Source organism: Periophthalmus magnuspinnatus, chromosome 14 (assembly GCF_009829125.3).
Source record: "Periophthalmus magnuspinnatus isolate fPerMag1 chromosome 14, fPerMag1.2.pri, whole genome shotgun sequence".
NCBI lineage: Eukaryota > Metazoa > Chordata > Actinopteri > Gobiiformes > Gobiidae > Periophthalmus > Periophthalmus magnuspinnatus.
In genome coordinates this window covers 13865736-13878551 of record NC_047139.1, presented here as the reverse complement: position 1 = coordinate 13878551, position 12816 = coordinate 13865736, and the positions used below count along the sequence as shown (strand labels likewise).

At 38.2% G+C, this 12816-nt stretch overlaps 1 protein-coding gene across 8 annotated transcripts in view; it reads right to left on the bottom strand.

Moving 5' to 3' along the window:
* The window catches only part of LOC117381165 (uncharacterized), a 63109-nt gene that overhangs the window by 32015 nt on the left and 18278 nt on the right, over positions 1 to 12816 (bottom strand). For 3 of the 8 annotated variants that reach the window (XM_055226539.1, XM_055226540.1, XM_055226545.1), the window contains 4 exons: positions 12089 to 12178; positions 11902 to 11991; positions 6872 to 6961; positions 5824 to 5913 (listed from right to left, as the gene is read on the bottom strand). The exons of 1 other annotated variant lie outside the window; for it this stretch is intronic. In XM_055226539.1, the coding sequence (XP_055082514.1) occupies positions 5824 to 5913; positions 6872 to 6961; positions 11902 to 11991; positions 12089 to 12178 (360 nt within the window). Of the gene's footprint in view, positions 1 to 3620; positions 4621 to 5091; positions 5293 to 5823; positions 5914 to 6871; positions 6962 to 10958; positions 11511 to 11901; positions 11992 to 12088; positions 12179 to 12816 lie in introns of those variants that run through there. 4 more of the 8 variants (XM_033978057.2, XM_055226541.1, XM_033978058.2 and 1 more) reach the window with 4 other exon arrangements.

The following is a 12816-nucleotide window of genomic DNA, read 5'->3' as shown; positions in this document are numbered from 1 at the left end:
TTGATTCATACATGACTCATCCTGTATTTTCCCACATTTGAGGCGTGAGTGTGAACATCCTATCACTGCCCTATACTTACTTAAGAATGCTGTACTTGAGATTATTAAACATATTCAAACTTTGTCCATATATATGTGGCTTTAAAATGTTTTGAAGCCATTTTTAAACAATAAAAACATGCATGGGCAAAACCAGTCAAAAGAAGGTTACTTTTTTTTTTTTTGCTACAAAAGTGTGTACACCACAAGATTGTGCACACATGGCCAGAATAATCTTGTGAGATTTTTCCTCTGTCTTTACATTTGGTTCGTACATGGAAGAGCTTTGCCTTGATCAAACTCCAGAAAGTTGCATATCTTGCTGTAGTTAAGACTCCTCCACATAGAGACTTGTAGCTCACATATTCGGACAGATAACACTTTAAGGTCTGTTATTTCATAGTGATAGGACCAATACTGGCACAAATAATCAGTGTTAAATTTTAATAATGTAAATCGTAAAACTCATCAACTCAAACAAACTAGTTAATTTCTACATTTACATTAAACCAAAGTGCTAGTGCTGTGCAAAATGCTAATTTGATAATTGAATAAAGTGCTGAAGTGTAACTGGATGAAAGTGTGTTGAGTTTTAGATGTTTAAAGTACACTGTGCTAGGAGCCTACAAGGTCTAAAGTGTTTGCAAGATATAAATAAACAACTATAAAACTACTACACAACTATAATCAAAATCTACCAAGGAGAAATGAGAGCAAAATCTTACACAGCAGTGACCTCCTGCTGTCACAGAAATAACAGGGATCAGTTGAATCCACACTATTAAACCACATTGACAATAATAGAAAAGAAAAAAAAAACTAGAGGCTCTGGGCGTGCATTGGCTTCACATGGCTTCTTTATGTCCTTCAACCCAAACATCAGAATCAATCTTTATTTACACAAGATAAAGACAATAATCACGAAACTAAAAATCTACTCAGTACTTCCACCAACACAGCCTGAAATGGGTCTTAGCAATGAAGACACTTTAATGAACATGTGCTATGGTATATCCTACATACAGCTGTATGCTTTGGGCATGTCTAGTCAGTAATTGTTTCAATACAGTAGGCCATATGCAGTTACCCTTCTTGAAGAAGACATAATGCTATTTTATGATATTTGTAGAGAATATATAGTTTGATAATTAGAGATAAAGGCTTTGTTGAAAAGGCAGGTTTAGGCCAAACTCAGGATTTGTTAACCCTGAAAAGAGAGTTGAGTTTTCAGTTTCAAAAAGAGAGTTACCCTAAACCCAGAGTCAGTCACTATGGTAACTCCCTCTATGAACCTAACCTGGTCCAGAGCAGGTTTTATTCTTCTAATCCTGAGTTTAACCAGAGTTTACTCCTGGAGGAGAAACCTGAAGAGTTCATGTATCCATTCACAGAAGTATAGGAACAGGTCAAATAAGATTTAATGATGCAGATTTAACTTTAGGATTTATTTCCCACTTCCATACATTTTGCTTCAATTTATAATTGCATTAGTTACTTGTGGTCTTACTTTAAATGTTGTTACTTAGGCCTATGTTGCTAAACTAAACTAGTCAAATATTTATCCAACTTTTAAGTGCAAATGATCATGTCTAAAATTACTTCAAAGTTGTAAAATATTAGGCTATTTAATGAGCTACAAAAGTACAAGTGTAAAAAATATGATATAATATAATGTGTTCATACTGATTATCATAAATTTCAGACTATAGAGCACACCTGAATAAAAGCCACAACTGCTAAATTTTCAAAGTAAATCAATTTTGTACATACATAAGCCGCTCCTGTGTATAAGCCTCAGGTTTTCAGGTAAATAACATGAGATATTTACACAGAAGGACGGTACACAGAAGTTTTGTTTGTTTTTTTTGTTTTTTTTTGTCCAAGATACACTTGAAAGGCAGTACATGAACATACATGCAAGTTTAGAAAATAAAACTGCACTAACACAGTATGAACACGACAGTAACATGGGATGAACATATGTTTATGTTTAGAAAATAAAACTGCACCAACATCTTCTTCAACATCTCTTCATCTTCCTCTTGCACACTAAAGCCACTGAAGTCGTCTTCTTTAGTGTCTTCACCGTTGAGTTTGTGCTGTCCTCTTCATCATGCAGCAGTCCAGCCTCTCAAACCCGTTGGTGATGGTGGACTCACTGCTCCACGCTGTCAGGATCCACTTGTAGACGTGCAAAAGTTGCTCTTCGCATGTGGCCAGTCTTGGTGAAGGATTTCTTGCTGCTTTGTTGTGCCCCCAGGAATCACAGCTGGAATTTAATTGTATTTGTCTGTAAATATACAATGTCATATATGCACGATGAAACAAAAGCCCAAAACATGCCTCAGCCTTACTTACATAAACTGTGTGTTTTACTGATGAAGTTTGTAAGTTTTTCAGTTGTCCGTGCCCTGATGGACAGGCCTTTTCGTCTCATAAACCTGACTGCCTTTATCTTAAAAGCTGCATCATGTGCATTTCTTCGTGTGTTTTCCATGTTGAGGGTGTGTGCATGATGTTCAAAATCAAAAACTACCAGTAATGTATTCTTCATAATCTTTCCCCACGTCTGTCTCACTTTTGCATTTACTGTTAGAGTGCACCCTGGGGGCCGTTAGCCAATAAAAATCCATAAATAAGCCGCAGGGTTCAAAGCATGGGAAAAAAGTCACAGCTCATAGTCCAAGATTTACGGTATTCGTTTATGTACACTTAACATCCCATTTTAATATTACACCTGAACTAACCCTGAATTCAAATAGGAGACTCCGTGCCTGTGTCTGACTAGGATAATTCTCAGTCAGGATCTACATTCAGGGTTAGTCCAACCTGTTTTGTGAAAAAGGGCCAACACGAAACGTTAAAAACTGTGTATCTGATTCCGGTCTGCCCCCTATGGAAACATATACATTCATTTTAACAAAATATATAGTGAGAGGGTAAAATGAAGTCAAAACTACGAAACAATGAAAGATGATTGATTATAAATTGTTGACAGGATTGTAAATTCAATAAAATCATATCACGCAAATGTTCTGTCATTTTATAATTCCTGAGGTCATAGAGAGTCTTCACAGAGGAGTGAGTAAATAATACACTTAGTCATGAATCACACCATCCAAAAGGTTGTGTTGTGGGAGCTTCAGCACATTTGAACCACTAAAGTCACAAACACAGAGCTGTACAGAAAACTCCACCTGACTGACATGTTATTACCTTAAACTTAAAAGCATTATACCAGGTTGCAGCACTAGTTATAATTTCCACCTGTAGTCTCCGTGGCAGGTTATAGGGAACATTCAAGGAAAATGGCATTACAATGACCAAACCATTTTAAAAGTTCCGTAACATCATTCACATGCAGTCAAGAACATCACATCCTCTCAAGAGCAATTCAATTCAATTCAAGTTTATTTATATAGCACATTTAAAAACAACCTCAGCTGACCAAAGTGCTTCACATAAAATAACTAAACACATAAAACACAATGAGGAATAATTACATTATACAAAAGAGCATAAAATACAATAACAGTGCAAGTACCAACACATTCTATCTACACAATATTAAAAGACAGGGAGAAAAGATAAGTTTTGAGCCGAGACTTAAACTGAGTAACAGACTCAGATGATCGGACAGACAAAGGGAGACTATTCCACAATTTGGGCGCTGCCACAGAAAAGGCCTTGTCACCCCTAGTTTTGAGGCGAGCTTTAGGCACAGTAAGTAGAAGCTGGTCAGCTGACCTCAGAGCTCTGGGAGGAGTATAAGGCTGCAGCAGCTCCCTAAGATAGGCTGGGCCCATAAAGTTAAGACATTTAAAAATAATCAATAACACTTTGAATTTTACCCGAAAAGCAATAGGGAGCCAATGTAAAGTGCACAGAACAGGCGTAATGTGCTCCCGTCTCTTTGTTTTGGTCAGAAGCCGAGCTGCAGCATTCTGAACAGTCTGCAGACGCTGTATAGAGCCCTGGTCCAGACCTACATACAAAGAGTTGCAATAGCACACGAGTTTGTGCATTTCGTGAACTATTTACATGCTTATTACAATGCTAATTTGCATTGAGTTACTGGAGAACATTTGATTAGCATTATCATATAGATGTGGTTTGCTGTATTTATTTGTAAGATCACTTATGTTTTGTCACAGTTTCACACCTGCAATATAAAGAACAGGCTAAACCAGGGATGGCGAACTACTCAGAGGCCAAGAGCCAAAGTTTCAGCTGACATCTGGTAAAAGTTTGAATGTTGTTTTTTTTTTTTTTTTTTTTTTTATCATTATTGTCTCATTACATAAAGAACAGTTACATTAAAACATCACCCAAAACCTCAGACAGGGTTGTGTTATTTAGCCATATTTTCCTTGAATTCAACAAACATGCTCTGGAGGGCGTGGAGGGCCCGCTCATTCCTGGGACACTGGAGCAGTCCATTCTGGGTCTCATGGTACAGAACCTGGACATCCTGGATGATGATGGGGAACTGCTCCTTCCACTGGATCTGGTTCAGCACCTGCTCCGGTTTACGAGTGTGATGCATCTGAACTAGAACCACTTGTTTACCTTGAGCGTCTTCTGTTAACACATCACAGTGATAGTTATAGTTATTTTTGAGCTGTGTTGTGATGGGGGTTAGTTACCATGACAATACACTGCACAAACACCAGGAAACAGCCACAAAAGTTTTTTAGATGATGTGTCCTAAATCTCAAGATAGAACATCGGTTTAAACTTTGCATTTCCTGAAGCCTGTGATCAGTTCACATCACATTTGTTTTTGTTAATTTGATTTGCAAGAGAAAGGGGCGACTAACTGAACAATGTATGGCAATTGCTAGATAGGCTATGCTATTTTCGAGGGATTAACAGCACAAATCATTTCATCTATTGTAGTTTTTTCTGGTCAGATTGTGTTAAAACAAGGCTCTGATTTAAGTCTAACTTGAGTAACAGAGCTTGAGACAGAGCAGTTCCTCCAGTTTCTGAATTTTTTTCTAGTTAATGGCAGATCTTTTTAAAGTCATATTTAAATTAAAATAAACAAACCTGGAATCTTTCTGAAAGCCGCCTCCACATCAGACCGGACTCGCGACAGGATTGGACAGAACAGTAGGATGAGATCACACTGCTGCGGGTCATCTGTACTCATGACCTTTGACCCCTGAGCATTCAGCTGGTCCAGTATCTGCTGGTGAGCCTGGTAGGTTTGTCCTGTGATGAGGAGGAAGACCTTCACTTGCTTCATCACTGGAGCAGGAGGTTGTGTATAAATTCAAAAACAAATTCCATCAGCGTGTTTAGAGACAACAAAAAAAACAAAAAAAATCCAGGAAGCGATAGTTCTTGAGAGCTGTGCACGTTCTTTACGAGGTCGGCTCCTACTTGTGCTTCACATGCTAAAAGTTTGATTTTAGCAAACTTTTAGCTAATTACAAAGTGTTTTATTGTCCGAGAATCAGGAAGTGCACTATTAGCATGCTAGTTGCTGTTAGCTTTGTGAAATGAGCTTATAAATGCATCAGGGTGAATAATTAGGATGATCGAATGTATGAGGAATGAGAGGAATAACTTTGGACCAAAAAGTCATTAAACAATAAACACTTATGCATTTGATATTAAAATGGTTCAACACACACTTTTCTATTTCCTTTCAGTTGTGTCCATTATGTCCAGTTCCAAAGACAGAAATGGGAATGGAATAAAAGTTATAAGATTACCCCATACCCCTACACATTTTGACAGACTGCATGTAACTCAAAGGACAAATGTCTTACTCACCTGAAGGCTGAAGATTGAACAATGTCTGAATGATTATTTCAAACGCCGCCTTGGATTTAGTAAAAATATTGTTGATTGTTTTCAGAACCTCTGAAAAAAAACAAAAACAAAAAACAACATCATTAAGTATTTCTCACTTCATCTCGAGTTGAACTTTAATGTGATACAAAATGCATACAATATTTCTACCTGCAACTGATTTGAAAGTTGGTCAAAATATTGATGAAATAAATTTCTCATTCAGTGTTTTTTCTTTGTGTTTACTACTTTCTACATTGTAAATACAAACTGAACACACTGAATATATGAAGGAAGATGTGTGGAATTATGTGGCAAAAACGTATATAACATAATAATTCTTACGATTTTTTCTCAAAGTAGCCACCCTTTGTTTTGTTGACATCACTGTAAACCCTTGGTCTTCTGTCAATGAGCTTCATGAAATGGTTTTCACTTCACAGCTCTGCCTTGTCAGGGTTCATTAGTGGAAAACTGAGAGTGCAAAGCAGTGATCAAAGCAAAGGGCGGCTTGGAGTATTTGTTTTGTTGTTTACTACATTCCACATGTGTTCAGTCATAGTTTTGTTGTCTTCAGTGAGAATGCACAAGGTAAATGAAAATAAAGTAAATGTGTCTCCACATTCAGTAAGAGACAAGATATATTTTATTTTCGAAGCAAAGTAAGACTTAAAAGTCATAGATACGTTCTTTGCCTCCCTTTGTGTAACGGCTGCTGTCGGGCTCATCATTCTGACCTTAAAATGTTCATATTAACCCACTGCACATGATCTTGGGATTTTTGCTATTTTGTCTGTGAATCAAGGTAAGTGAGGAATAACTTTGGACCAAAAAAGTCATTAAACAATAAACACTTATACATTTGATATTAAAATGGTTCAACACACATTTTCTATTTCCTTTCAGTTGTGTCCATTATGTACAGTTCCAAAGACAGAAATGGGAATGGAATAAAACTTACAAGATTACCCCATACCCCTACACATTTTGAGAGACTGCATGTAACTCAAAGACCAAATGTCTTTCTCACCTGAAGGCTGAAGATTGAACAATGGCTCAATGTTTATATTAAACAGCTCCATGAATTTAGTACAAATATTGTCGATTGTTATCAGAGCCACTGAAAAAAAACAACAAAGCAACAACATCATTAATCAAATCAAATCAAATCAAACTTTATTTATAGAGCACTTTTCATACAAAAAAAGTAACACAAAGTGCTTTACAAAGCATTAAAATCAGTCCCACCCACCAAACCCACCCAGCCACCCGACAGCCCAACAACCCAACCCCAACACATCAATAAACACAACCAGAGAACCCCCCACCCCAACGCACACTCCCACCCACCACCTCAACACATGTTAAAATACCTTTGGTTTCATTTAAAATATGTTTAAGTGGAACAGGCTGGATAAAGATGAACCAGATGAGAGAGTGTCACCAGAGGAACCATCTGCACCAGGAGCAGGGTCACCCACAGCCACAGGACACCAGCCCAGGGCCCAGAGAAGAGATGAGGTCAAGACCAAACCTCCAGGGCCCACGAGCCAGGGCCCAGGAGCCACAGCCAACCACAGCTCCCGGTGCAGAGGGCTCCTCAGAGGAAACACTGGCAAATCTAAAATTATTAAAAATAATAAAATAAGTCAAAACTAATAAATAAGTCAATAAATAAGTCAATAAATAATAAAATAAATAATAAAATAATCAATAAATAATAAAATAAGTCAAAACTAAACAAGTAAATAAAACATAAGTAAAACATAAACACACTAGCCAGCCTAAATAAGACTAAATAAATAGAGAAGTAAACTAAAATGATAAATACTAATCAAAAGCTATGCTAAAAAGATGGGTCTTGAGCCTGCTTTTAAAAACCTGAATGTTCTCTGCAGCCCTGAGGTCCTCCGGCAGGCTGTTCCATAGACGGGGGCCATAAAACTGGAAAGAGGCCTCTCCGTGAGTGTGTGTCCTGACTTTGGGAATAACTAGGAGCCTGCTGCCGGAGGAGCGCAGGGGCCGCGAGGGTTCATAGGAGTTATCAGTTTATCTTGAGTTGAAAAATGTGATACAATATGCATACAAGATTTCTACCGGCAACTGATTTGACTCACACATACACTGCCAGTTAAAGGTTTGGTCACATTTTCTCATTCAATGTTTCTTCTTTGTGTTTACTACTTTCTACATTGTAAATACATATGTAGCAATTAAAAAAAAAGGGTATAGTATAATAATTCTTACGATTTTTTCTCAAAGTAGCCACCCTTTGTTTTGTTGACATCACTGTAAACCCTTGGTCTTCTGTCAATGAGCTTCATGAAATGGTTTTCACTTCACAGCTCTGCCTTGTCAGGGTTCATTAGTGGAAAACTGAGAGTGCAAAGCAGTGACCAAAGCAAAGGGCGGCTTGGAGTATTTGTTTTGTTGTTTACTACATTCCACATGTGTTCAGTCATAGTTTTGTTGTCTTCAGTGAGAATGCACAAGGTAAATGAAAATAAAGTAAATGTGTCTCCACATTCAGTAACAGACTGGATATATTTGATTTTAGAAGTGAAGTAAAACTTCCAAAGGCTGAAGCCGTTTAGAGTGACTATGTATAAGTATGCAATATGAAAGTTTCCTTTTTTTTTTGAGCTTTGATTGCAATCTATCTCTGTTGAAAAAAATCTTTGCCTCCCTTTTTGCTATTTTGTCTGTGAGTCAAGGTAAGTAAGTAAGTAAACTTTATTTATATAGCACCTTTCACAGATAAAATCACAAAGTGCTTTACAGAGTGCAAATAAAAATAGATAAAAATAGATAAAACAACAACAATAAATGTTCAACAGATAAAATAAGACAAAGAGTAGTAAATTAACTAAAAGCTTGTCTGAATACAATGTCTTCAGCTGCTTTTTAAAGGAGTCAACAGAGTCAGACGAAGAGACAAGGGCAGGGCATTCCACAGTTTAGGGGCTACTGCTTGAAAGGACAGGTCTCCTCGAGTTTTAAACCGGGTCTTAGACCAACTGGAGACGAGTGACTGCAGATTTGTTAAAACAAGTAAAAAGCGAATTACAATAATCTAAACGAGAAGAAATAAAAGCATGAATAATCAATTCCAGATTAGATTTAGATAACATTGCCCTCAGTTTAGAGATAGATCTCAGATGAAAGAAGCAGTTTTTAACCAACTGTCTAGAATAGCTGTCCAGGGACATTGACTGGTCAAATAGAACACCAAGGTTTCTGAGGCGAGGCTGGGAAGAGGAGCCCAGAGAACCCAGGTGTTGTTTGATTAAAGGAACTTTCATTTCAGGAGCAACGATCAGAGTTTCAATTTTCCTATAATTTAATTGAAGACAGTTGTGAGCAAGCCAGTCCTTAATAGATGAGACACAATTTAATAGCTCAGCTAACTTATGTAACTCTGAATCATTGAAGGAGCAGTACAATTGGATGTCATCAGCATACAAACGGTAAGACACATTTTTGAAGGTGCTTATAATTTTACCAAGAGGGCTGATGTACAAAAGGAACAGAATTGGGCCTAAGACTGAGCCCTGTGGGACACCGTGTGACAGAGGAGTGACTTCAGACATTATATTATTCACAAACATGGCAAAAGTTCTGTTGGTCAGGTAAGAAGAAAACCATGAAAGAACAGTCCCATAAATTCCCATCTCATTTTGCAGTCGACATAACAGTATTTTGTGGCCAACTGTGTCAAAAGCTGAGGACAGATCTAATAAAACCAATATACTGTACTGACCAGAGTCTGCAGCCATCAATATATCATTAGCAGGGCAGTCTCAGTGGAATGCATCCTGCGGAACCCAGACTGAAACTTATCAAGAATACACTGACTATTCAGAAAAGTGGTCAGCTGCCCTGCAACTACTTTCTCCACAATCTTAGCTAGAAAAGGCAATTTTGATATTGGCCTGTAATTGCCTGGCTCCGATGGATCCAAATTTGGCTTCTTCAGAATAGGACTTAAAGCTGCCTGTTTAAGAGACCTTGGTACTGACCCAGTTGACAGAGAAATATTTATCAATCTGACAATATGTGGACCGATCACATCAAACACCTTTAAAAACAGTGAGGTGGGCACAACATCAAGTGTGCAAGAAGAGGGTTTCATCTTTTTTAGTAAAGCACTAACATCCTCCAAATTCACAGGCATAAATGAAGACCAAGAGCACAACGGAGAACCAACACTGAGGGTACTACCCAGAGATGGTTTCACACTTGCCCTGATATCATCGACCTTTTTCACAAAAAAGTTTAAAAATTTGTTACAGTCTTCTGTTGTGTGTATGGGCACCAGAGAAGCTGAAGGTGATTCAATGTTGTGGATGGTATCAAACAAGATTTTTTGATTTTTCTTGTTCAAATTCACAAGATTAGAAAAATATTCCGATCTGGCCTGGTTTAATCATTTCATTCAGTGATGAGATCAACTCTCTTAAATGTAATCTGTGCACCTCAAGCTTTGTAGATTTCCACAGACGCTCTACCTGACGACATGTTCTCCTAAAAGCCATAATGTTCTCGTTCATCCAGGGGCAGGGTTTATTAGGACGAGATATTTTGTGCTTGACGGGAGCAACCTCATTTAGGATAGACAGGCAATGGTTATTAAGAGACTGGACAAAAGAATCCACTTCATTGCAACTGTCACAACAACTAGGTTCAAACAATTCAGAGAATTTCTCAACTGCAATTTGATTTATAATTCTCCTTTGAGAAATCACTTTGTGTGGATGGCTGTCTATATCAAAAGACAAATTAAAATACACACAGCTGTGGTCTGTAACATGAACATCCACAATACTGAGCTGGTCTATGTTAATGCCAAAGGAGAAAACAAGGTCCAATGTATGTCCTTTCTTATGTGTGGGACCAGACACATGCTGTTTAAAATGAAACGACTCTGTGAGTGACAGCAACTCAGAGGCTATACTGCAAGAAGGGTCATCAATGTGTATGTTAAAATCCCCAAGAATTAAAACTTTCTCAAATTTAATAACAGAGGATAAAAACTCAGAAAACTCATCTAAAAATGCACGTGCGGGACCAGGAGGTCTATATATTAAAACACAATAAAATGAGGCAATATTTCCAACCTTGGTCAACTGCAGCTCAAATGAGTTGAAAGGGTCCGGCTTCATAAGTCTGCAGGAGAAACAGGCCCGGTAGATGAGGGCTAGTCCGCCTCCAAAGCGGGCAACAAGCGGGGTCCCAAACACAACAGTCCGGAGGGCACAGCTCATTTAAATGGGTGTATTCCTGTTCTCGCTGCCAAGTCTCCGCCAAGAACATAAAATCCAAACCTTCTTCTTTAAACAGGTCACCAAGGAAAAAAACTTTATTCGCTATAGAGCGAGCGTTCAGCAGGGCGATCCGCATTGGCTTTGCGCACTCGGCTGCAGAGGCGCGCTGGCCAGCTGGACATCGCAGAGGAGACAGGAGATCTTCCACACAGTCGGCTTGACAGGTGACCGCTCGTAGGATCCGCTCATGCGGTGCTGGGAGCCTGGCTCGTCGAGTCGGGAAGATCTGGTTAGAGTGCCACAGACGCAGCGACGCACGGGACCGCGGTGACGCATGGGCCGGGTCCCATCCTGGCTCACAGACTGGAACCGGCCGGAGGTAATGCAAACATCTTCCATTTGCTCCTTAATACGAAATAGGTGTGTCGATCATATTGATATCTTATGACAGCTGAGACACAGTTAGTTGACAGGCTCGATAAAGCAAAATATAATAACAGACAGCACATAACGATGCGAGACAACTGAGATGGAGCAGAGGCCGAGCCGATCACAGGCGCCATCCTCACAGGTAAGTGAGGAATAACTTTGGACCAAAAAGTCATTAAACAATAAACACCTATGCATTTGATATTAAAATGGTTCAACACACACTTTTCTATTTCCTTTGAGTTGTGTCCATTATGTACAGTTCCAAAGACAGAAATGGGAATGGAATAAAAGTCACAAGATTACCCCATACCCCTACACATTTTGAGAGACTGGATGTAACCCAAAGGACAAATGTCTTACTCACCTAAAGGGAGACGAATGAACAATGTCAGAATGATTAGAATAAATGCCTCCAATAATTTATTAAAAATATTGTAGATTGTTTTCAGAGCCTCTGAAAAAAAAAAAAAATCATTAAGTAGTTCTCACTTTATCTTGAGTTGACATTTTGAGATACTGCATGTAACCTAAATGCCAAATGTCTTACTCACTTAAAGTTCGATGAATGAACAATATCAGAATGAGTATTGCAAAGGCTGCCATGGATTTAGGAGAAGCATCAGGCATTTTTTTCAGAGCATCTGAAAAAACAACGACCAGAACACACACACAGAGAAAAGAACATCATTAAGTAGTTCTCACTTTATCTTGAGTCAGATTTTTATGTGATACAAAATGCATACAATATGTCTACCTGCAACTGATTTGACACACACATACACTGCCAGTTAAAGGTTTGGTCACACTTTCTCATTCAATTTTTCTTCTATGTATTTACTATTTTCTACATTGTAAATACATACGTGGCAAAAAAACAAAAAAAAAGTAGATAACATAATAATTCTAAAGATTTTTTCTCAAAGTAGCCACCCTTTGTTTTGTTGACATCACTATAAACCCTTGGTCTTCTGTCAATGAGCTTCATGAAATGGTTTTCACTTCACAGCTCTGCCTTGTCAGGGTTCATTAGTGGAAAACTGAGAGTGCAAAGCAGTGATCAAAGCAAAGGACGGCTTGGAGTAATTGTTTTGTTGTTTACTACATTCCACATGTGTTCAGTCATAGTTTTGTTGTCTTCAGTGAGAATGCACAAGGTAAATGAAAATAAAGTAAATGTGTCTCCACATTCAGTAACCGACTGGATATATTTTATTTTCGAAGCAAAGTAAGACTTGCAAAGGCTGAAGCCATTTAGAGTGAATACATAGAGGTACTTTTT